A 21,221-nucleotide genomic window follows, 5' to 3' on the forward strand; every position below is an offset into this window, starting at 1 on the left:
AGCGGTCGCGCGCACCCTTCACCCCTCTTGCTGCTTTTGTCTCGCGCAACCTTCTCAGGCCCTCCGCGAGGCCGGCCCTTTTTATCTTTCACTTCTCCCCCCCGGAGAGCCAGGTGCCGAGAAGCGGGACGTCGTCCCCTTCTCTGCATCCCTTCCCCTCATCCACCTCGCCTCTGTCCTCCCTCCCTTTTCCGTTCCCGAAGCCGGAAGGAGGCGAGATACCCACGGAAAAAGCCGAAGCTGTCCCCGGAGAGTGAGGCCTTCACGAAGCGGTGGCGGAAGGAACCGAAGTTCTCTGATCGGAGGAGTGAGCAAGTGGCATCTCCGGAAAGAGCCGAAACTTGGACTCGAGCTTAATCCCAGGAGGGGCCCGAGGGCGAGCTCCGGAAATCTCCGGAAAGAGCCGAAGGCCGGGACGGTTAGGATTGTCGGAAGTGGCCGATTGCTTGGACAGGGCCGGCGGAAAAGATCGGAGCAAGTCCGTGGAAGAAGCCAAAGACTGGGACGGATTGAATTGTTGGAAGAACCCGAACTCGCAGAGGGGGCTGGGCGCAGTGGCACACGAGGACACACGGAAACCTCCGAACGTTGAGGAGATAATCTCGGAAAAGTTACGGAAACCTGGGAAGTCGGCGGAACCCTAGGTTCGGGTGTTTTCGGAAGCAGCCGAAGCTGCCGCCTGCCTCTCCTTCGTCCAGTGTCCGGAAATAGCCGAGGCGCTTCGGAGCCAGGCTCGGGGGGAGGGACAAGCTCGCGGGCGGGCGGGCGGGCGAGGGGGCGGAGCCCGGGCGGGGCGGGGAGGGCTGCCGGAGGCTTGATTAGGTAGGAGGTGGCGAAGCGCCGGCGGCGGCCGGAAGTAGCCGAAGCCAGCGGCGGAAGTAGCCGAAGCGGCCGGAGCGGGCGGCAAGGCGAGGCGAGAGCTGCACAGGGCCCTACGCGGCCGCCTCAGCATGTCGGACTTCGACGAGTTCGAGCGGCAGCTCAACGAGAATAAACAAGGTGAGGGCGCCGGGGTCGCGGGGCGGAGGTGTGGGCGGCTCCTCGCGTCGCTCTTTGCTCCCCGCCATTTTCTCCCTTGCTTCCCCCCACCTCTCACGGCCGCGCGGCGCCCCCCCAACCCCGGTTCCGTGGCGCGCGCCTCGTTCACGTGACGTCCCCAGCGTTCCGCCGCGCGCTAAGCGAGGGGAAGGGGGCGGCGGGGCGCGGGCCCGTGACGCATGCGCACGGCGGCTGTCCTGGTGCCCCACGTGGTCCCGGCGGAGGTGGCGCGGGGGACGCGGCGCGAGCGCGCCAGATGCCTCGACGTGAACTTTGGTTTTTAAAATCTTTTTGTTTTCTTTGAAAAGGAGATTATGTTAGGCCCCGTAATCCCTTTTCTCCCGCTGCCTTGGCACTTCCGCTTCCGGTCGGGCCCACGGCCGCGTCTCCACGCCCCCTTTGTTTCCAAAATGGCGGTTGTGAGGACTTGGGGCGGGGGGGGTCCCTTTCCCTCCTTCACGTGGACGAGGACAGAGCCGTTTCGGCCGACGCTTGGAGGCCACGGGCCCCTCTCGTACCCCTTTTCCTTTTTGCTGATTTGCTGTGACCTCTCCCGCCAGGTGGTTTTTGCCCCGTCTGTTGGTAGTGGGGCGCCTCATATTAACGTGTTTGGCGCATGTTCCCTAAAAGCATCTGTATTCTTTGAGTGTCCGCACGCACACATCCTGCGTATGCGGGGCTTTGGGCGGTCCCGAGAATCGCGATATGGAGTGTTTGAGACAAACCTCAAATCACGTACAATCCCAAACTCAGGGCACCTGATAATACTCAGTCTCAGATTTCAATATAGAGCTAAGGAAACAGGTTCTGAGGGAGGAAGAGGAATCTGGCTCACTGCGCTAAACTCTTCACTTACGGGGAAGGTGGGAGGCAGGTTCCCTTCAGGGTATCGGAAATTGTGATGGGTTAGAACAAAAAGCGTGGGGCCCTGATCTTAGGGATTCCAAGAATATTAGAAGTGGGAGAGTTTTTAGACGCTTTAAAAATTCTCCATGTTTCAGTTTGAGAGAAGAAATACAGGACTAGGGAAGATTGGAGGCTTGTTTCTTTTCAGGCTTTAGCTGCCCATGTTCCTAGCTCGTTCGGAGGACGAAATGACGGTTGAGGAATTTTCCTTCGAACGCAGGCTAGAGTTGGGTAGGGGCTGTATTAGGAAACAGTGCGCTGGGGAAGAAATAACGTTTACTGAGGTCTGATTCTGTTGTAGTTGATGGACTGCTCAAGAGCGTAGGCTTTGGAGTTGAGCACATCAGGAGTTTAGATACCTGCTTTGTTGTTTAGTAACCACTTTTAATACGTTTATATCTTTTTTCCATTTGTAGACTGATTATTATTTTCTTGTCACTGGGTTTTGAGAAGCTTAATAAGGATGATAGTAACGATAGATGTAGTTAAACTCTGAGCGCTTACCGTGTGCCAGGCTCTTCGCTAAACTCTTAGCATGTTTTACTAAGTGGAACATGTTTTACTAAGTGGAACTCTTAGCATGTTTTACTAAGTGAAACATGTTTTACTAAGTGGAACATGTTTTACTAAGTGGAACATGTTTTACTAAGTGGAACTCTTAGCATGTTTTACTAAGTGGAACTCTTAGCATGTTTTACTAAGTGTAACAGCCCTGTGAGGCCAAAATGGTTTCCGCCTCTACTGGGGAGGAAACTGAGGGCTCAGAAAAGTTAAAAACTTTCTCAGGGCTCAGCTAGTCAGAGGCAGAGCTGAGATTAAATGGGGTAACATGTAGCGTGTGTGGCATGTGGCTTGGCGTACACTAGGTGTGCAGTAAGCGATATTTGCGATTGTAAAATTCCATGCTTAGAGAGGAGGGTCTTCCGCTCACAGAGATTGTGTCAGTTGGGAAAGGGCAGGAAAAGGTGCTTTCCAAATGTCATTCTGCCACACAATGGATGGAGTAGATGTGACCCTCGTTTAAAGAGAAAACCAAGTCTTAAAGGCTAAGTTGCTTTTGCATGGTTTTTGTTGTTGGTGAGCAGAAAAGCAGGTACTGATTCTGAGCTCTGGCTGGCTACCAGGCCAAGTTCCACTGCTGGACCAAGTGGAGCTGATTGGGCGGTTCTTTGGGGCTCTCAGATGGTGCTTCACCGGTTCTCCCGGGGTTTCCCCTTTGGTGCTGGTAGGGCAGTCCCTGAGACCTGGCACGGCTCCTGGGTTGGCGGAGCTGCTCCCGTAAGATGACCACAATATAGCGTTTTGAGCAAACGAAGCTCTGTTTTGACCTGTCCAGCATCAGTGTGTGGGAGAGGGTTCTTGCCATAGGGGAAGCTCTGCCCGCATGTCACTGCCTGTAGTCTTTGTCTCTGCGGAGGACGGGCCAGCTTCTGTACTTGTCGCCTTCTGCTTCAGTCCTTTCCTCTGCTACCTGTGTCTGCAGGGAATTTCCTTGTCTACGTCCCAGGCACCCAGCGGGCGTCATTGCTTTCTCTGCGTGGGTTCCTGTCTGCTTGCTTGTCTGTTTCAGAGCCTTAGAAGCAGGAAGGGCTCTTGGGGCTCACAGCCTGTCCATCTTACGAGCGTGGAGCTGTGCCCAGTGCCGGGCCTGTGTGCTTCCCCCGCTGCTCTACACTGCTGGCCTGTCCTGCCGATTGTTCCTCCCAATTTCAGTTTTTGATTTTGGGGTTTTTGGCCTTCAAGGGGACCATTATATTGTCATTAATGGTTCTAGCCAGACCTGAGTGTTCTGCCTGATCCACATTCAAGAGTATGGCCTCGTGCTTAACTCACTGATGTTAGAGTGTTTAAATTCAGGTGTCACCATTTGCTAGCTGTTTGGCCTTGGGCAGTTGTGATCTCTCTGTACCTTAGTTTCCTTACCCATTATGTCAGCCCCCAGCAGTGTTTTTCCGAAGCAGTAGTGAGGATTTAAGAACAAACAAAACTATTTAGTACAGATTCCGATTGTAGGAAGCATCTCAATATTTGTTACTGTTTTTCTCCCTTCCGGGTGCATATTTTTCTGAGTGTTGGTGGTATTGGAATTGTGATGCTTTTCCAAACATTCATATTGCATCACAGAAACGTAAGACAAAACACGGTGGCTGAGGCTAAAGTTTAACGTCCTCCCTCAGTGCCTTTTCCTGCTCTTGTCCCCAGGGATGATCATTCCAGGAGATGCGTGTTAACATACACGAGCACCTTAACGTGTGCATCTTTTTTGTGTGTGTGCTTCATTGTCTTTGAATTAAGGAAATGGCATGGCGGTGCTCATGAACACCCCCCAATGCTCATGGTGTATCCTCCATCTTGAAGGGCCGGTCTCCCTTCTTCAGAGGTTGAAGGGTCTGGTGAGAGCAGAGGTTTCTGTGGTTTTGCCAGCGAGGCTGTGTTCCTAGTGGCTACCTCAGGCAAATAGAGGGTTGAGGGAGCCGGCTGGAGGCTGGCAGAGATAACACGCCCCTACTCACGCCCTTACTCCACAGCCTCTCCAGTACTTGGCTTTGAAGGGAGTGAGGCCGAGAGATTCAAGTGGTTTGGGATTCCAGTCTGGATGGGGCAAGCTCCTCCCCTGACCTGCTGAAGGAGAGGAGGGCCTCTTTCCCCTTCAGTCTGCAGATTCTCCGAGGCCCTTCCCTTCCCCTGGGAAGGGTACTTGCTTCTGCATTATTCACCAGCTTGGGAAGGGATGGGTTGAATTTCCCTGCTTCCTGGGTATATCAGATCCTGCCTGGCACCTGACCCCTAGGCCTGATGGTGGGGCTGTGGGTGCCAGCTAGTTGCAGAGGTCTTTCCTGAGGGGTCGCTGGGTCCCTTCAGGAAAACATCATTGGGTCTCTTGATTCCCCAGCCTCTAGCCCTGCCCCTCTCAGGGACGACCCTGGGGTCAGGCCCCTCAGCCCTCGAGGGGGACCAGGAGCCAGCCTCCTCTGTCTTCTCTGGCTCCCCAGCTCCTCCTGAGCATCCTCAGGTATCTTACACCCCGGGGGCATTTCCAGGCCCCGTCCCCCTGGTCCCCTCACGGTCCCTGGACTCGCTTGTGGACCCAGGAGGCCTGTTAATTCCCTTCCTCCATTGAATCCCTTCCCTTTGGGGGTGGCCTCCCTGGGGCTTGGGACATAGCCACCAGCGCGCAGGGTGGGCTGGGCCCGCATCCTTACTCCGCTCATCCCATGCCACTCCTCTCACCCTTGCCCAGAGCGGGACAAGGAGAACCGGCATAGGAAGCGCAGCCACAGCCGCTCTCGAAGCCGGGACCGCAAACGCCGGAGCCGGAGCCGCGACCGGCGCAACCGGGACCAGCGGAGCGCCTCCCGGGACAGGCGACGACGAAGGTACTAGGGCTCAGGGACCCCCTGGGCCAGCCTGGGGGTTGGGGGGGCGGTATTGGCCGGCCTGTGGGTGGCCTGTGCGTGTCTGTGTCTGGGCCCGGGCCCTGTGTGGCTCGTTCTTTCTTTGTGTGGATCTGGGGGAGGGATCTACTGCTTGATCTGTCTTGGATTCCGATTTTTTCCCCCGTTTCTGGGGTTTCTTTCATTTTCTCTCTTGGTGGTTGCTGGTGGGTTGCTGGGGCAATAGGCTCTTTATCTGGAGCCTGGGAATTGATTCTGTGTTTTCCTTCACAAGGGGCTGTTCTCTCTCTCTGACTCTGAGGGCCTGTTCCTTCTTTTCGACTCTCTGTGGCTCTCTGTGGGACTGTCTTCGAGGGGGTTGGTCTCTGCCTCCAGTTTCTTTCTTCCCTGCCTCCCAGGAGAAGGGAGCTCTTGGGACCGAGGCAGTATCCACAGCCTGGGCTTACTTTTTGGCCCAGGGGTGTCGGTTTCCACCGCCTCTTCCCTTCTAGGCTCCCGTCTCTGTTCTCTGCCCCCTTAGGTGAGGAAGGGCAGGATAGGCGGAAGTCCTCCTGCCTCCTCCCAGCTCAGTTTCTCCAGCTAGAGACCGGTCCTTCCTGGCCCCTGGCCCCTTTCTCCTTTCCTCACTTCCTCTTTCCTGGGGGTGGGAGTGTTTGGAGGGAAATGGCAGGGCCGAGGGGGGCCTGCTTGCTGCTTGTTCATCTCGGCCCTGCTCCCACCCTGGGGCTCAGCGCCCTTGGGGGGGGGTGTGGCATATGGGGAAGACGAGGGTCCCCAGTCACCCCTCCCCATACCTTTCCCTCCCACCCCCCAGCAAACCTTTGACCAGAGGCGCTAAAGAGGAGCACGGTGGACTGATGTGAGCTTCTCTTCCTGCCCCTTCCTCCCTGAGGTCCACTCCCTTCACCTTCCTCACGCCCGTGCACCCTGTCCTGCCCATTTCCAGCCCTGGCCCAAGCACTGGGAAGAGTCCACTTACCTTGAAACCAGCACCCCTCTCCCAGGCCCTGCCCCAGACCCTCTCCTTCCCTGAAGAGAATGGAGCTTACATGGTTGGGGGGAGGGTGAAAGGGTGCCTGGGAGGGGCTCGAAGGCCCACTGTTGGTCAGACTGAGGTTGCCCTGCCCCGCTCTCCCCTCCCACCTCCCCCAGTCGTTCCCCCCGCCATGAGAAGAAGAAGAAGGTCCGTAAATACTGGGACGTGCCACCACCAGGCTTCGAGCACATCACCCCAATGCAGTATAAGGCCATGCAAGGTAGGCCCCTGGCCGGGCTGCTCCCAGAGCGGGAGGGTGCAGGGGTTGGGATTCTCCGTCAGTCATTCCCCTGCGTGTGTGCCTGGAGGGGGTCAAGTACACAGGTGGAGGGTTGCACACCCCTGGGGGTTCTGGTCTCTGCTCTTTTGAAGCCTCCCTAGAGGAGGAGATGACCAGAGACACCCGTGGTTGACAGGGGAATGAGGCCTCCATCTGGACGCCATTAGGAAGTGAGGCTTCTTAGGAGCAGAAGTTACTGGCTGGGGGCCCCGAAGGTGGAAAGAGGGTTCTGGAAGGTGCTAAGGCCGAGAGCCTGTAGGAGCTTTCTGCTGAGGACGGGAACTCCCAGTGTGTATGTGTGTGGGGTCACTGAGCATTCCCCTGATGGGGTTTTATCCTGCTTTTACCCCCTTTGAAGCTGCGGGTCAGATTCCAGCCACTGCTCTTCTCCCCACCATGACCCCTGACGGTCTGGCTGTGACTCCAACGCCGGTGCCCGTGGTCGGGAGCCAGATGACCAGACAAGCCCGGCGCCTCTACGTGGGCAACATCCCCTTTGGCATCACTGAGGTACTGCCCTCCCCTGCCCCACCCTCTCCCTTGTGCCCCTACCCCGTTCCTCCCCTTCCCTCCATTCCCTTTCCCCAACCTGCACGGGTCAGACTCTGCTCCTGCAAGACCCCCCGGCCCCCTCCCAGACGGACCGATGGAGTTGAGCCAGCCAGGGGCCGGGCTGGGGGTGGCCCTCCCTCCCTCCTCTTCCCCTCTCCCGTCTCCCCTCCCCCCACCCTCCTCCAGCAACCCAGGGATCAAGCACACACATAATGTACCCACGTGTTGTACCTACGTGTCGGAGAGAGACAGAGAGGGAGACTTGGACACACACACACACACACACACACACACACACACACACACACACGCACGCTGCCCCTCAGTTTTTTTCTGACACGCCTCTCGTTCTCTGCCGCCTGTCCCCCATCCTCTCCCCCACGTCCCTCCCATGGTCGCTGTTCTTTTATTTTTGATCGCCCCTGACCTCCCCCTTCCCCACCACTCCTTTTCCCTTTCCCCTCTCCCCAACCCCTTCCTGTGGCACCCCCTGAGAATCCCGAGATCAAAGAGTTGTTTCCATTTCTCTTTAAAGTGAAATATTGTGGGGCTGAGATCCCTCGTAGCAACAAAAAGTTTGCTACCATCGTCGAAGGCAAGTAAGGTCCATTCTGACTTTCTCAACCTGCACTTTGCTACATTTGATAAACCAGCCCCCGGACTCCAGGGCCAGATTCCTCCACATCACTCTTTTCTCCTCCCCTCCCGTCCCTGCCCCTCCTCCCTACACTCCTCCTCTCCTGCCCTTGCACTCTTGACCTCCTCCTCCTCGCTCGTCTCTGTCCTGCTCTCCCTTTCTGCCCTTTGCTCGTCTCTGCCTCTGCCCGCCACTTCCTTTCTACTTTCCTGCCACTTTCCTGTCTGTCTCCACTGGGTGTCCCTTCCTGTGTGCTCTGTCTCTTCATCTGCTCTGTTTCATGTTTTTCGTCATTTTGTGTTGTCATCATTCCCTCTGCCTTTTCTTGAACAATCTTCTCCTTTCCCCTGATTTTTTGGGGCCCCTGTGGCTGTCCCCCAACACCTGTCCATCGCCTGCCCTTGGCCGTCTCTCGCTACTGCTTCCTCCCCATTTTCTCTCTTGCTTCTGTTCCTACTATTGACTTCTACACCCCCACCCATATTCCACTGTTCCTTCCCCCCCTCCTCCCTCCCCTCATCCCTCTCCCCTTACCCCGAAACCCCTCTGTGTCTCCCTCTCTCACCCTTCCCCTCCTCTCTCCACCTCCCTTCCCCCGCCCCCCCCTTGTCTCCTATTCCCTCTGCAGGAGGCCATGATGGATTTCTTCAACGCCCAGATGCGCCTGGGGGGGCTGACCCAGGCCCCTGGCAACCCAGTGTTGGCTGTGCAGATTAACCAGGACAAGAATTTTGCCTTTTTGGAGGTGAGCTGGGGGAGTGACTGAGGTCAAGGAAACGAGTGTGATGCGAGGGCCCAGCCCTCAGGCCGATGTGTGGAGCTGCCCTGCTCTGTTTCCACCAGACCCTCTGCAGCCCCTTCTCCACCCGGTCGCTGAAGTGAGCCCTGTGGTGGCATTACAGAGCTGAGCCTACTTTCTGCCTTCCCTTGGCTTTCTGTCTGGACCTCTGTGGCCTTTTCCAGACCATTCCAGCCCAGTCCTCTCTGCACTCTGGCCACACTGACCTTCCCAGAACCTGCCATGCTCCTGCCTGCTTGGCTAGAGTTCTTTACCCCAGCTAACTGATGTTCCTAACTAGTCTTCTGTTACCCCAGCTAACCGATGTTCCTAACTAGTCTTTGTTACCCCAGGTAACCGATGTTCCTAACTAGTCTTCTGTTATCCCAGCTAACTGGTGTTCCTAACTAGTCTTCTGTTACCCCAGCTAACCGATGTTCCTAACTAGTCTTCTGTTACCCCAGCTAACCGATGTTTCTAACTAGTCTTCTGTTACTCCAGCTAACTGGTGTTCCTAACTAGTCTTCTGTTACCCCAGCTAACTGGTGTTCCTAAGTAGTCTTCTGTTACCCCAGCTAACTGGTGTTCCTAAGTAGTCTTCTGTTACCCCAGCTAACTGGTGTTCGTAACTAGTCTTCTGTTACCCCAGCTAACTGGTGTTCCTAACTAGTCTTCTGTTACCCCAGCTAACTGGTGTTCCTAAGTAGTCTTCTGTGTCCGTGTTTCTCAACTGTCGGGAAAGGGCCTTGGTTTTTGATTTTCGACTCTTGGTGGACTGATAACTCTCGTGAAGTACTGTGAAGGTGTGGGCAGTGTTAGCTTGCTGCAGAGGTTTCTGAGCACTCCCTCTCCCTGTCCCTCTCCCTCGGCCCCTCTCGCTCTGTACTTGCCTCACTGCAGTCCACTTTGAGTTGCACTGCTCCGGATATGGGCTGAAATGTCCCCTCACCAGAAAGACTCCAGTACTGTCACCTCCCCATGCAACTAAACTTTGCCGTAACATCCCTTTTCAGCACTTTGTCCCTCTTCCGCGTCATCACAGCCTGCAATTGTGTGTTTGCCTCTGTGTTTGTGTTGGGTGCCTGGTGTTTTTAATGGTCGAGTGTGAGCTCCTGGCAGCAGGGACATGCGTGTCTGTTGTCCTCCCAGTGCCCAGCCTGGGGCCTGGCGTGTTGTATTTGTTCACGTGAGTGAAAGGAAAGAGGAAGTCTCAATCCTGGAACGCTAGGGGCTGTCCTAGTCCCCGACCCCCATCCCTCACCACTCCTTTCTCTCTCATTCAGTTCCGCTCAGTGGACGAGACTACCCAGGCCATGGCCTTCGATGGCATCATCTTCCAGGGCCAGTCACTAAAGATCCGCAGGCCTCACGACTACCAGCCGCTTCCTGGCATGTCAGAGAACCCCTCTGTCTATGTGCCTGGTGAGTAGGGGATCCATTAAGGTCCCCCTTCTCCCCCAATCCTGTTCCCATGGCCCGTCCTTCCCTTCAGCCCAGCTGGAGTGGCTTAGGAAGTCGTGTAAGTACTGTGGAACATAGGTGCCTTTTCCCTGCTTCCCCTAAGTCTCTGTGAGTGGCGTGCTCTCCTGCTGGTAGAGAAGGTGCCTCGGGCCGGGAGAGTGAGCTGTCACCTGCTTGAGCACACACAGCTTGTACATGGCAGAGCCAGGATCAGACCAAAGGTGCTGGGGAAGTGAGGGGGCTTGTGGCCTGGACCTCGTGCCTGCTTTGCGGCTGTGCGACCTTGGAGGGCTCAGTCCGTGCCCGTCGGGGCTGTTGTGCGTCGACAGTTGGCAGCAAAGCTCCTGCTGTGGGGTCCGGCACCTGGGTATTCACTTGTTTTTTGTCTCCTAGTGTTTGCCTTGAATCTTGTGTTCTGGGCCATTCCCCATAGCTGTGTTTAACATCCTCTCTAATTGGTAGGTAACATAGCAGACCAGGGGTTGGCGACCATCTCACTGCATGTGAAAGCAGCCAGACGGTGTCTGCGTGCATGGGCCTGGCTGTGTGCCGGCACACCTCAACACGCGTGGCTGTCGAGGTTGGGCTTTCCTGTGCTTCTTACAGGCCACAGAATGGTCTCCCTTTAGAAAGCTTGCAGGATGTACAAAACCAGGTGATGGGCCCTGTCAGCCCACAGGCTATAGTTTGCTGACCCTTGTAGTTGGTGAATGGGATTTGAGGGAGGGCTTGTCTGATGCCCTGTCAGGGTGCAGCTGTGTCTCAGGCCTGGGACATGGAGGAGGTGGGGTTCTGCTGGCGGGTACTCACTGTTCAAGGAGCCCTTTAGGAACCAAGTAAGCTCTTCAGGGCAGGCGATGTGGAGCCCCAGACGGAGGCACATCTGTGTCAGGCAGGTCTTGGGCTGGGTCCCTCACTGGCCTCCAGTGCTTTTCTTTTTGTTGTTTGAGACAGTTTCGCTCTGTCGCCCAGGCTGGAGTGCAGCAGCACGATCTCGGCTCACTGCATCCTCCACCTCCAGGGTTCAAGCAATTCTCCTGCTTCAGCCTCCCGAGCAGCTGGGATTACAGGCACCTGCCACCATGCCCGGCTAATTTTTCTATTTTTAGTAGAGGCGGGGTTTCACCATGTTGGTCAGGTTGGTCTCCAACGCCTGACCTCAAGTGATCCACTCACCTCAGCCTCCCAAAGTGTTGGGATTACAGGCATGAGCCACTGCGCTCAGCCCAGTGCTTTTCCACCCTGAGTTTTGGTAGATTCAGCTAACCTTTTGGAGCCTGTGGTGTAGTGTATGTTGACATGCTCCCAGTCGACATACATAAAAAGTATGGGTGCGTTTCCCCGATCAAGCTACAGAATATCTTCCCCCACGTCTCTTCCCGGTGAATCCACTGCATTTTCATTCATTTTAAATCCTGTGAGTGGCCCGCCACTTGCTGGTGCTTACTGTGTGTGTCAGGCACCATCCTAAGTGCACTCCACGGATGGCAGCCGTACGATACGGGGATTGGCAAGTTACGACTGAGAGGCCAACTCTGGCCCACTGCCTGTTTTTTGTTTTTTTGTTGTTTTTTTTTGAGATGGAGTCTTGCTATGTTGCCCAGGCTGGAGTGCAATGGCGTGATCTCGGTTCACTGCAACCTCCGCCTCCCAGGTTCAAGTGATTCTCCTGCCTCAGCTTCCCGAGTAGCTGGGATTACAGGCATGTGCCACCACGCCTGCTAATTTTTTGTGTTTTTAGTAGAGACGGGGTTTCACCATGTTGGCCAGGCTGGTCTCGAACTCCTGACTTTGTGACCTGCCTCGGCCTCCCAAAGTGCTGAGATTATAGGTGTGAGCCACTGCTCCCAGCCACTGCCTGTTTTTGTAAGTAAAGATTGATTGCGGCACAGCTGGCCTCGCTGTGCAGTGCCTCCTTCCTGGGTAGGGACGTGTGGTGGGCCTTGGGGAATAGGAACGGTGGGTTATGGATCTAAGGTTGCTTCTCTTACCAGGCTGAGGAGCTTGACTCTTCTGAAGGTGACAGGGTGCTCTGGCAGGGGCTGAGCTGAGGGCGACCCAGTGACAGTGGCTGCTGAGCTCCTCTCAGGCGCCCCCTGTGCTGAGATGGCCTGGTCACCATGGGAGGGGACGTTCCTCCATCTTACAGATGAGGAAAGAGCTTCAGGACAGTGGGGGTCCCTGCTGGGTCTTCCCCATGCCGCCTCTGCTCCAGGCGTGATGCTTTATAGATGCAGCCGCTGCAGAGGTGTGGGGCCCTGTTCCCCGCCTGACTCTTGGAACAGCCCTGCCAAGTAGGGCTCGTCCTCCTCAGTGACGAGTGGAGGAACTCGAGACTCCGAGAAGATTCCTTTCAAGTTGTTGTCATGTAACAGTGGCTGACCCCACTGACAGTGCTCACAGTGTGTGTCTGGGCTGGGCGGGCCCTGTTGTGGGCATTGAGTCTGGCGGATGCCCGGGCCACGGGGACTGCCGTGCCTGTTCTCACGTCCTCTATCGAATCAGCACTTGGCCTGAGCTGTTCTCACATACGTGGCTCGCATGACGGGCACCAGTGTTCTTCCCATTCCACAGATGAAGACACTGAGGCCCTTGGAGCTTCATATGGTACAAACATGACTTGAACCCAAGGAGCCATGAACCCAGGGAGCCCAACTCGTGTACCCTTGGCTCTATGTTGCTCAAGTCAGACGTGCAGAGCCAGGGCTCGTGGCCGAGCTTCCAGTGTGACCCAGGCAGAGCCTGCAGCCTGCCATGCTGCCTGTGGAGAGTCACAGCCGAGTGTGTGCTCTGGAGGCTGCCTTTTTCCTGCCTGTGTGTCTGCGCTCTGTGCCTCAGTTTTTGCCTTCTGTGTTGTATGTACAGCATTGCAGTAGGAGATTGAAAGTCTTACAGGATGCCTGGCCCGTGGGGTGAGTGCTTGGTGTGTGTTCCTGCTCCCGGGCTGCTGCTACTTGTCCCTGTAGCATAGGAGCCGGGTCTCCTGGGGTCTGCGTGGCCCCAGTCTGGTGGTTGGAGCCAGCTGGGCTGGTGCTTCCAGTTCTGTGGGGGCAGCGTCATCATGGGCTGGAGAGGCTTGAGTGAGTAGGTGGGAGAGGGTGCGTGGGGGCGCCTCCCCTCCTCCCATGGGCACAGCGGCTCAACTTCTGAGGCTCTTTCCCATTTCGTGTCTTACCTGTTCCTTCCCAGCATCAGGATGGAGGTGGGATGGGGCCGCTCACACTCGGTGTGGAGGCTGCAGAGGAAGGGGAGGCCATACGGCCTAGGCTTTGAACTTGGGAGTCAGATTGGCTGGTCTGATATCTGACAGGACGGCGTCAAGATACATTGGCAGAGCCTGTGGGGTCTCAGGTTGAATCATCCCACCGGCAGGCACTTGTCTGTGAGTCCAGAGTTGAGTGGATAGGGCAGGATCGAGGGCGAGTAAGTTCAGCTAAGCCCCCACTCTGGTATGTCAGCCCTCGAAGACACTGGATCCCACAGTCAGCCCGCAGTTCCCAGTGAGATCAGAGCAGCTAATGCTGCGGACGCTGTTCTGAGACTTCCCGAGCAGCCACAGCTCCTCGTCGTCTCATGCCACCCCTGTGAGGGCAATTGCGCCCCTGCAGTGGCACCTGCTGTTCTGACGGTGTGAAGGGAAGGGGCTGAGCTTTTTTTTTTTTTTTCTTTGAGACGGAGTCTCGCTCTGTTGCCCAGGCTGGAGTGCATTGGAGTGATCTCGGCTCACTGCAACCTCCACCTCCTGGGTTCACGCCCCTCCACCTCCTGGGTTCACGCCATTCTCCTGCCTCAGCTTCCCGAGTAGCTGGGACTACAGGTGCACACTACCACAGCCTGCTAATTTTTGTATTTTTAGAGAGATGGGGTTTCACCATGTTGGCCAGGATGGTCTTATCTCTTGACCTTGTGATCCACCCGCCTTGGCCTCCCAAAGTGCTGAGATTACAGGCGTGAGCCCCCGCACCTGGCCGGGACTGAGCTTTAATGGGAGCCTTGCCTGGGTGGCCGTCAGAGAAGGAGTGGAGTGTGTTGTGACTCAGCAGTAGGTCCCGAGCCCAGGTGACCTGCCAGCATTCCACAGCAGCAGGTGGCAGATGTGGGTGTGAACTTTGTGCCCTTGGAGCATTCTGGAGGATGTTCTAGTTTGAGGTTCCCCTGAGGCTGGGCAGATTTGGGAGACACGGTGCGTTCTCCCCGGGGAGCCTCTGTGTGCCACTGCCCAGGACCCTCCCTCGTCAGATAAGGCTGGGATGGGGTGGGCACGTGGCGACCCCTCCCTTGTCGGATCAGGCAGGAAGTGTTCTCTGGCGATTGAGGAGCTCGCCGTGGACTGTCCAGGTTTTGGGAGATAACCTGGTACTGGAATTGAAGTCCTTCTCTCCTCTGCCCGTAGGGGTTGTGTCCACTGTGGTTCCCGACTCTGCCCACAAGCTGTTCATCGGGGGCTTACCCAACTACCTGAACGATGACCAGGTAACCTCCGTGCTTCCCTCCAGCCCCGTCCCCCCACCCCGCCCCACCTCATCCCAGCCCTGATGGACTCTCGGCTGCTGCAGGTCAAAGAGCTGCTGACGTCCTTTGGGCCCCTCAAGGCCTTCAACCTGGTCAAGGACAGTGCCACGGGGCTCTCCAAGGGCTACGCCTTCTGTGAGTACGTGGACATCAACGTCACGGATCAGGTGAGTCCCCGGTCCCTGGCCGCTGCCGCGTCTGTCCTTCCCTGCCCTGCGCTGTTGCCAAGCCGTGGTCTCCCCTCCGCGGGACGGGGCGGGAGGCGGCCAACCTGAGGCAGTGCCCTGCGTGTGTGGGCTCGTCCCCGTCCCATGGTGTTGGCTTTTTCCAGGCTCTTAATCCCCTTTGCCTTCCCCTCTTCCCCCACCAATGCCCCGGCTTGGGGGTAGGTGTTGGGCTCCTGGTCCCTGACCCCACCTCTCCCCGCACCCCCCCACCCCTCATCCTCCAAACGCAGGCCATTGCGGGGCTGAACGGCATGCAGCTGGGGGATAAGAAGCTGCTGGTGCAGAGGGCGAGTGTGGGAGCCAAGAATGCCACGCTGGTGAGCCCCCCGGCACGTCATCTTCCATTGGCTCGAGGGACCCTGGGGGTGGGAGGGGCTGGCTAGGGACAAGTGTTCCTGATCTTTCTCCCAGCTTTCATGGGAAGGCATTTGGGGGGCATTCAGTGCAGTGTTGGGGAGTCGGGCTTTAGGTGTTCAAGTGGCGAGATGGCCTTTCCCCTGGGTGGGCATCTGAGGGGCCTAGGCTTGAGCAGAGGGAGATTGGGTCTGGGCCCCCTGTGACGCCCCCGCCTCCCCTGGCCCCACAGAGCACCATCAATCAGACGCCTGTGACCCTGCAAGTGCCGGGCTTGATGAGCTCCCAGGTGCAGATGGGCGGCCACCCGACCGAGGTCCTCTGCCTCATGAACATGGTGCTGCCTGAGGAGCTGCTGGACGACGAGGAGTATGAGGAGATCGTGGAGGATGTGCGGGACGAGTGCAGCAAGTACGGGCTTGTCAAGTCCATCGAGATCCCCCGGCCCGTGGACGGCGTCGAGGTGCCCGGCTGCGGAAAGGTCAGGAGGCCTCGGGCTCAGTGCCTTCTCACCCTCTCCCCCTTCCTCTTCTCCCCGCCCTCTCTTTCTTCCTCTCTCCCTCTCTTCGCCGTCTCTTTCCCTCTCCTCTCCTCAGTCTCCCTCTCCCTTCGCTGCGCATGAATGTAGGTGTGTGCCATCACTGAGTACCACCCTCAGGCCTGGCCGTGGGAGATGTTGGTGACCCAGAGGGGTGTGTGGCCCTGTGGGGGCCCAAGACCTGCAGGCGAGACAGTAGTTGGGGAATGCAGCTCTGTATTGCTTTAGAACTTGGCCCTGCTCCCCCTTCTTACATGGCTTTGCTTGTGCAAATGGTTTTGCCTGGTCTGTGGAGTGGGGAAGAGTGCCGGGAACAGTCCCGAGACAGCTGCTGGTGTCTCCTGTGTGCCAGGCACCCTGCTGAAGCTGTGTCTGTGTTCACCCTGAGCCCTCCCAGTAGCTCCTGAGCCCCATCGTGGGAGGAGACAGGCACAGTGGTTGTGGCTCACACTGGCAGGTTTCAGGTTCTCGGAGTCTGATTTCAGAGCCTGCTAAGTCCTGTCACCTCCAGCGCCGTGACAGGTGTAATCACCTCACCTTGTCTGCCTCCTGAGACGGTGATGGTGAGGGCGTATGACCTGCTCTTTGATTCCCTTGCTGGGTGTATGTATGGAATTCCATCGTACCAGGCTCTGATCTAGATGCTGAGGGTTCAGTCGTGAATAGAGGTCCCTCCTGTCCTGTGCAGCAGAAGTCCTGGGGGTGCAGCTGTTAAGAGGACCTGCATGCTGTGTTGAGTCGGGGCAGGGGCAGCATTCCTGGGTGTGCTGTTCATTCAGGGTGGTCAAGGTCAAGAGGTGGCAGTGAGCAGGTGAGTGAGCGAGGTGGTGGGGCCGGGGCTGAGTGGCAGGCCTTGGAGGGCTGCATGGGTCTTAGAACGACCGGTTATTTTGAGTCAGATGGGAGGGAAGCAATACTGAGAGGCCTCCAGTATGGTCACGCCTGGCAGATGGAAATGGCCCCACATAGTGAGGTTGGGGGTGGGTGCGGAGGCACAGCAGGTACTTCCTAGGGCCCTGCCTTCCCTGCTGAGCCCTGCAGGGCAGGATGTGGATCAGCAGGAGGGCAGAGAGGGTGCTGTGGACAGGAGGGCTTGCTGGGAGCTGGCAGGGTTGGTGTTGCCAAAGCGATGCCACAGCCAGGTTTGTCAGGACTGAGGCTGGCTCTGCAGGGCCAGATTGGGCATGGGGGCCTTCTTACGTCGTGGAAGCAGCTCGGCTTTCCCCTGGAGAGGTGGGCTTTTCAAGGAGAAAACAGGGCTGTGGTGGTGGCATTTTTGAGGTGATTGTGGCTGCAGTTGGGAAGATGAGGTCTCCGGCGATAATCTGGTGAAAGATGGTGATCTGATTTAAAGTAGTAGCAGGGGATGGAGAGAAGTTGATGGATTTGAGGGAGACTTGTGCCTGGGAAGTGTCCAGACTTTGGTGATTGGTGTGGGTTTGTGGGGAGGGGAGAAGGCCTATGAGCTGCTCAATGGCAGGCTCTGATGCTGGGGATGGCAGGTGAGGTGCAGGAGTGATGAGCAGGTTGGGGGTGAGCAGGGGGTGGGAGGTGGCTAGCTGGCTTTGCGGTTTCTGAGACACCCAGTAGAGATGTCAAGGAAAAATGAGCCGGACAGGTCTGTGTTCCCAGCATGAGGGCTGATGGACACTCAGGTGTGGAGGCCCCGCTTGGGACGTCGGAGTGGTTTGTCCAGGGAGAGCAGGGTTGGGGAGGGCGGCTGGAGAGGTGGAAGGAGCATCTTAGAGAAGGGGCATGGGGAAGGCCAACGGCATTTCCTCTCACTGCAGCTCCTGCCCACTGCCCTCCAGAGTCCCCCCGCCCCGTCCCTTGAGCCGGTATGTCACGGCTGCTCAGGGCTGCCCTCTGGTGCTGGGATGGAGCTTGGTTCAAGCAGGGGCTGAGGAAACATTTGTGGGAAGAAGGAATGGAGAAACCCTGGCCTTTGGGATAAGCTGACCTGTTTTGCATATTAAATTTATTGCATCCGCCCGGCGAGGTGGCTCACGCCTGTAATCCCAGCACTTTGGGAGGCCGAGACGGGCGGATCATGAGGTCAGGAGTTGGAGACCAGCCTGGCCAATGTGGTGAAACCCCGTCTCTACTAAAAAATAGGAAGATTAGCCGGGCATGGTGGCGGTGCGTGCTTGTAATCCCAGCTACTCAGGAGGCTGAGGCAGGAGAATTACTTGAACCCGGGAGGTGGAGGTTGCAGTGAGCCAAGATTGTGCCACTGCACTCCAGCCTGGGTGACAGAGCAAGACACAGTCTCAGAAAAAAAAAAAAAAAGGCATCGTATTCCTGTTTTATTCTTAAATTTTTTGTTGCATATCTTTTCAAATATACTTAAAAGTAGAGACTATGATAGTGATACGTTTTTATCATAGTATATGTGCTAATATTTTGGTGTTCCTTCATTTGGCTTGAAGTTACTAATATTTCGTCATTCTTAATTTTCCTATTCAGCTTATTTCTCTCCCCTCCTCTTTTTTCTTTGCTGGATTATTTTAAAGCATATCAGATTTATTTCACTTGAGATCCTTAAGTATATTTCTGTTATTTCTCAACTAACATTTTGGGTCAGATAACTTCTCTGTGGGGGCCTTTGCTGTGCGTTGTACGATACTGAGATGTATTTGCAGCCTCCACCCACCAGATGCAGGAGCACTACTCCCCACTGAGACACCCAAAAGCATCTCCAAAGATTGCTCAGTGTTCCCTGGGGACAACCCCCCTCCTCCAGTTGACAACCACTGCTCTAACCAGATAACCTTAAAAATTTTTTTTTTTTTTTTTTTAAACAAAACCACAATAGCATGATTAGATTAGCAATTTTTTTTTTTTTTTTTTTTTTTTTGAGACAGAGTCTCGCTGTGGCCCAGGCTGGAGTGCAGTGGCGCGATCTCGGCTCACTGCAGGCTCCGCCCCCCGGGGTTCACGCCATTCTCCTGCCTCAACCTCCTGAGTAGCTGGGACTACAGGCGCCCGCCACCTCGCCCGGCTAATTTTTTGTATTTTTTAGTAGAGACGGGGTTTCACTGTGTTAGCCAGGATGGTCTCGGTCTCCTGACCTCATGATCTGCCCGCCTCGGCCTCCCAAAGTGCTGGGATTACAGGCGTGAGCCACCGCGCCCGGCCGCAAAATTCTTTAGTGCCTATTCCATGTTCAAATTTTTCTGTTTTAAGAATTTTTTTTTTTTTTTTTTGAGACGGAGTCTTGGCCTGCCGCCAGGCTGCAGTGCAGTGGTGCAATCTCAGCTCACTGCAAGCTCCGCCTCCCGGGTTCATGCCATTCTCCTGCCTCAGCCTCCCAAGTAGCTGGGACTGCAGGCGCCTGCCACCACGCCTGGCTTTTTTTTTTTTTTTTTGTACTTTTAGTAGAGACGGGGTTTCACCGTGTTAGCCAGGATGGTCTAGATCTCCTGACTTTGTGATCCGCCTGTCTTGGCCTCCCAAAGTACTGGGATTACAGGCATGAGCCACCATGCCCGGCCAATAATTTTTTTTTTTTTTTTGAGATGGAGCCTCACTCTGTTGCCTAGGCTGGAGTGCAGTGGCACAATCTCGGCTCACTGCATCCTCCACCTCCCGAGTTAAAGAAGAGTAGCTGGGACAGGCACCTGCCATCATGTCTGGCTAATTTTTGTATTTTTGGTAGAGATGGGGTTTCCGCCATGTTGGCCAGACTGGTCTTGAACTCCTGACCTCAGGTGATCCACCTGCCTCAGCCTCCCAAAGTACTGGGATTACAGGCATGAGCCACTATGCCCAGCCGAGAATATTTTTTATAGTTTGTTTCAGTAAGGATCCATATCAGGTCCCTACCTTGAATTTGGTTACAGAGTTTCTGTAATTTATCCCTTGTACCTCACTCCCTCTCTCTCTTTTTTTTTTTTGTAAGCTCTTTTATTTGTAGAAGAAATAAGTTCATCTGCTGTATAGGATTTTCAGTGTTCGTGTAGGCTCATTGTATCCTTCCCTCCCTCCATTTTCCTGTAAATTGGTTTAAGCAAGGTTAGAAGCTCGAATGGATCACGGTTCAAGTTTTTAAATTTTATTCACCTGGGTTTGAATCCCAATTTCTGAGCTTCCCTTAGTTCATTTATTGTTGGGAGAACATGGCTGTTGGGGTGGTTCTGGGAGCGCCCACCATGGTGGCTCGTGTGGAGTAGACAGCACGAGGGACCCCTCCCCCGCGGTGAGCTCGTCTAGGCCTCCCGCCTGCTTTCTATGGCTCTGCTGACTCTGGCATGTCTCTATTCTTTCTCCCTGTCCATGCCTATGGTGTGTTTATGCTCTGCTCTTGTTTTTGGATCCTGGAGGATGTTTGGGTGAACTCCACCAAACCTGCACTAAGGGTCCCTTTCTGACGCCTGTGGTGAAGCCCCTTCCTCCCTGTCCCTTCCTGCCTTCAGTTCTGGGGTTGGGTGGATGCTGACTGGCTGCTGGGCGTGAGCCTTGTTCACAAACTTGCCTCTCCTTTCCCCGCAGATCTTTGTGGAGTTCACCTCTGTATTTGACTGCCAGAAAGCCATGCAGGGCCTGACGGGCCGCAAGTTCGCCAACAGAGTGGTTGTCACAAAATACTGTGACCCCGACTCTTACCACCGCCGGGACTTCTGGTAGAGGCGGCTGGGGGAGGGTGGGGGCAGGGCTGGCTGGGGGCTTCTCCCCACTCTCGCCCCCCCCCTTATCCCCCTCTGAAGACGATGGGCAGAGGAGTGACAGCCGCAGACACACGACAGCCGGCAGCAACTGGAATGGCAGCAATTAAGGGTGGGGGGCGGGGGTTGGGGGGTTAGGGCAGGGAGGGGACTGGGGAAGTGCGCACACAGCCCACACAGACAACACGCACCCACACAGACACAGAGGGAAGGGGTTGGGATGGGGACAGGGTGCACAGCAGGGCGGGGTAGGACCCCAGCCCCTCCCAAAACAGCCTCTCCTTCTCCCTTAGACCGCCTTTCTTCTCCTCTTCCCCACGGTAGGAACATAGCGTGTTTATATTTTATGGCCAAACTATTTTGAATTTTGTTGTCCGGCCCTCAGTGCCCTGCCCTCTCCCTTACCAGGACCACAACTCTGTTCCTTCGGCCTCTGGTCCTCTCTGGTCCCCTCCTGGGTTTCTTACGTAGTTGATTTTTCCTCTTTAGTCTCCCCCGACCTGCGCCCAGCCCCGTGGCCCCTGCCCCTCTCCTACTCTCTGTGGCAGTTTCATATTTGCTAAGACGAATTTGCTCATTAAACATTTTGTTGTATTTTACTTTATGGAGCGGCTGTGTGTCCAGTATGTTCGACCCTCTTCCTCGGTTCTGGGCTCGGGTGGGGGGCTCCCTTGGCAAACTGCGGGCCCGTGGCTGGGACGCCCCTGCTGCCGGCGCCGGCATCCTCGGGGCCTTCCCTGCTTGCGCGGTGCGCTCCTCGGGGTCGGCACAGGCATGGCCCCGGGGGACGTGAGGTTCCCGAGTACTCTCCCACCCCGCCGACAGGAGGGAGGGTGGCCGAGC

At 56.1% G+C, this 21,221-nt stretch overlaps 1 protein-coding gene across 2 annotated transcripts; it reads left to right on the plus strand.

Annotated features, from left to right (window-relative positions):
• Window positions 1-827: 827 nt before the first annotated feature.
• Window positions 828-20,982, plus strand: U2AF2 (U2 small nuclear RNA auxiliary factor 2). 2 transcript variants are annotated; one of them, XM_032171243.2, is made up of 12 exons: window positions 828-999; window positions 5,186-5,321; window positions 6,154-6,198; window positions 6,492-6,595; window positions 7,014-7,165; window positions 8,473-8,589; window positions 9,906-10,044; window positions 14,477-14,556; window positions 14,640-14,762; window positions 15,053-15,151; window positions 15,409-15,657; window positions 20,206-20,982. In XM_032171243.2, exons 1-12 carry the CDS (start codon window positions 951-953, stop codon window positions 20,338-20,340), a joined length of 1,428 nt encoding a protein of 475 aa, XP_032027134.1. In that variant the 5' UTR covers window positions 828-950; the 3' UTR covers window positions 20,341-20,982. The 2 variants fall into 2 exon arrangements, with proteins under 2 accessions (XP_032027134.1, XP_032027135.1); XM_032171244.3 differs by having other exon boundaries at window positions 832-999; window positions 15,053-15,139.
• The last annotated feature ends 239 nt before the right edge of the window (window positions 20,983-21,221 follow it).

This window comes from Hylobates moloch, unplaced genomic scaffold (genome assembly GCF_009828535.3).
Source record: "Hylobates moloch isolate HMO894 unplaced genomic scaffold, HMol_V3 SCAFFOLD_12, whole genome shotgun sequence".
Taxonomy (NCBI): Eukaryota; Metazoa; Chordata; class Mammalia; order Primates; family Hylobatidae; genus Hylobates; species Hylobates moloch.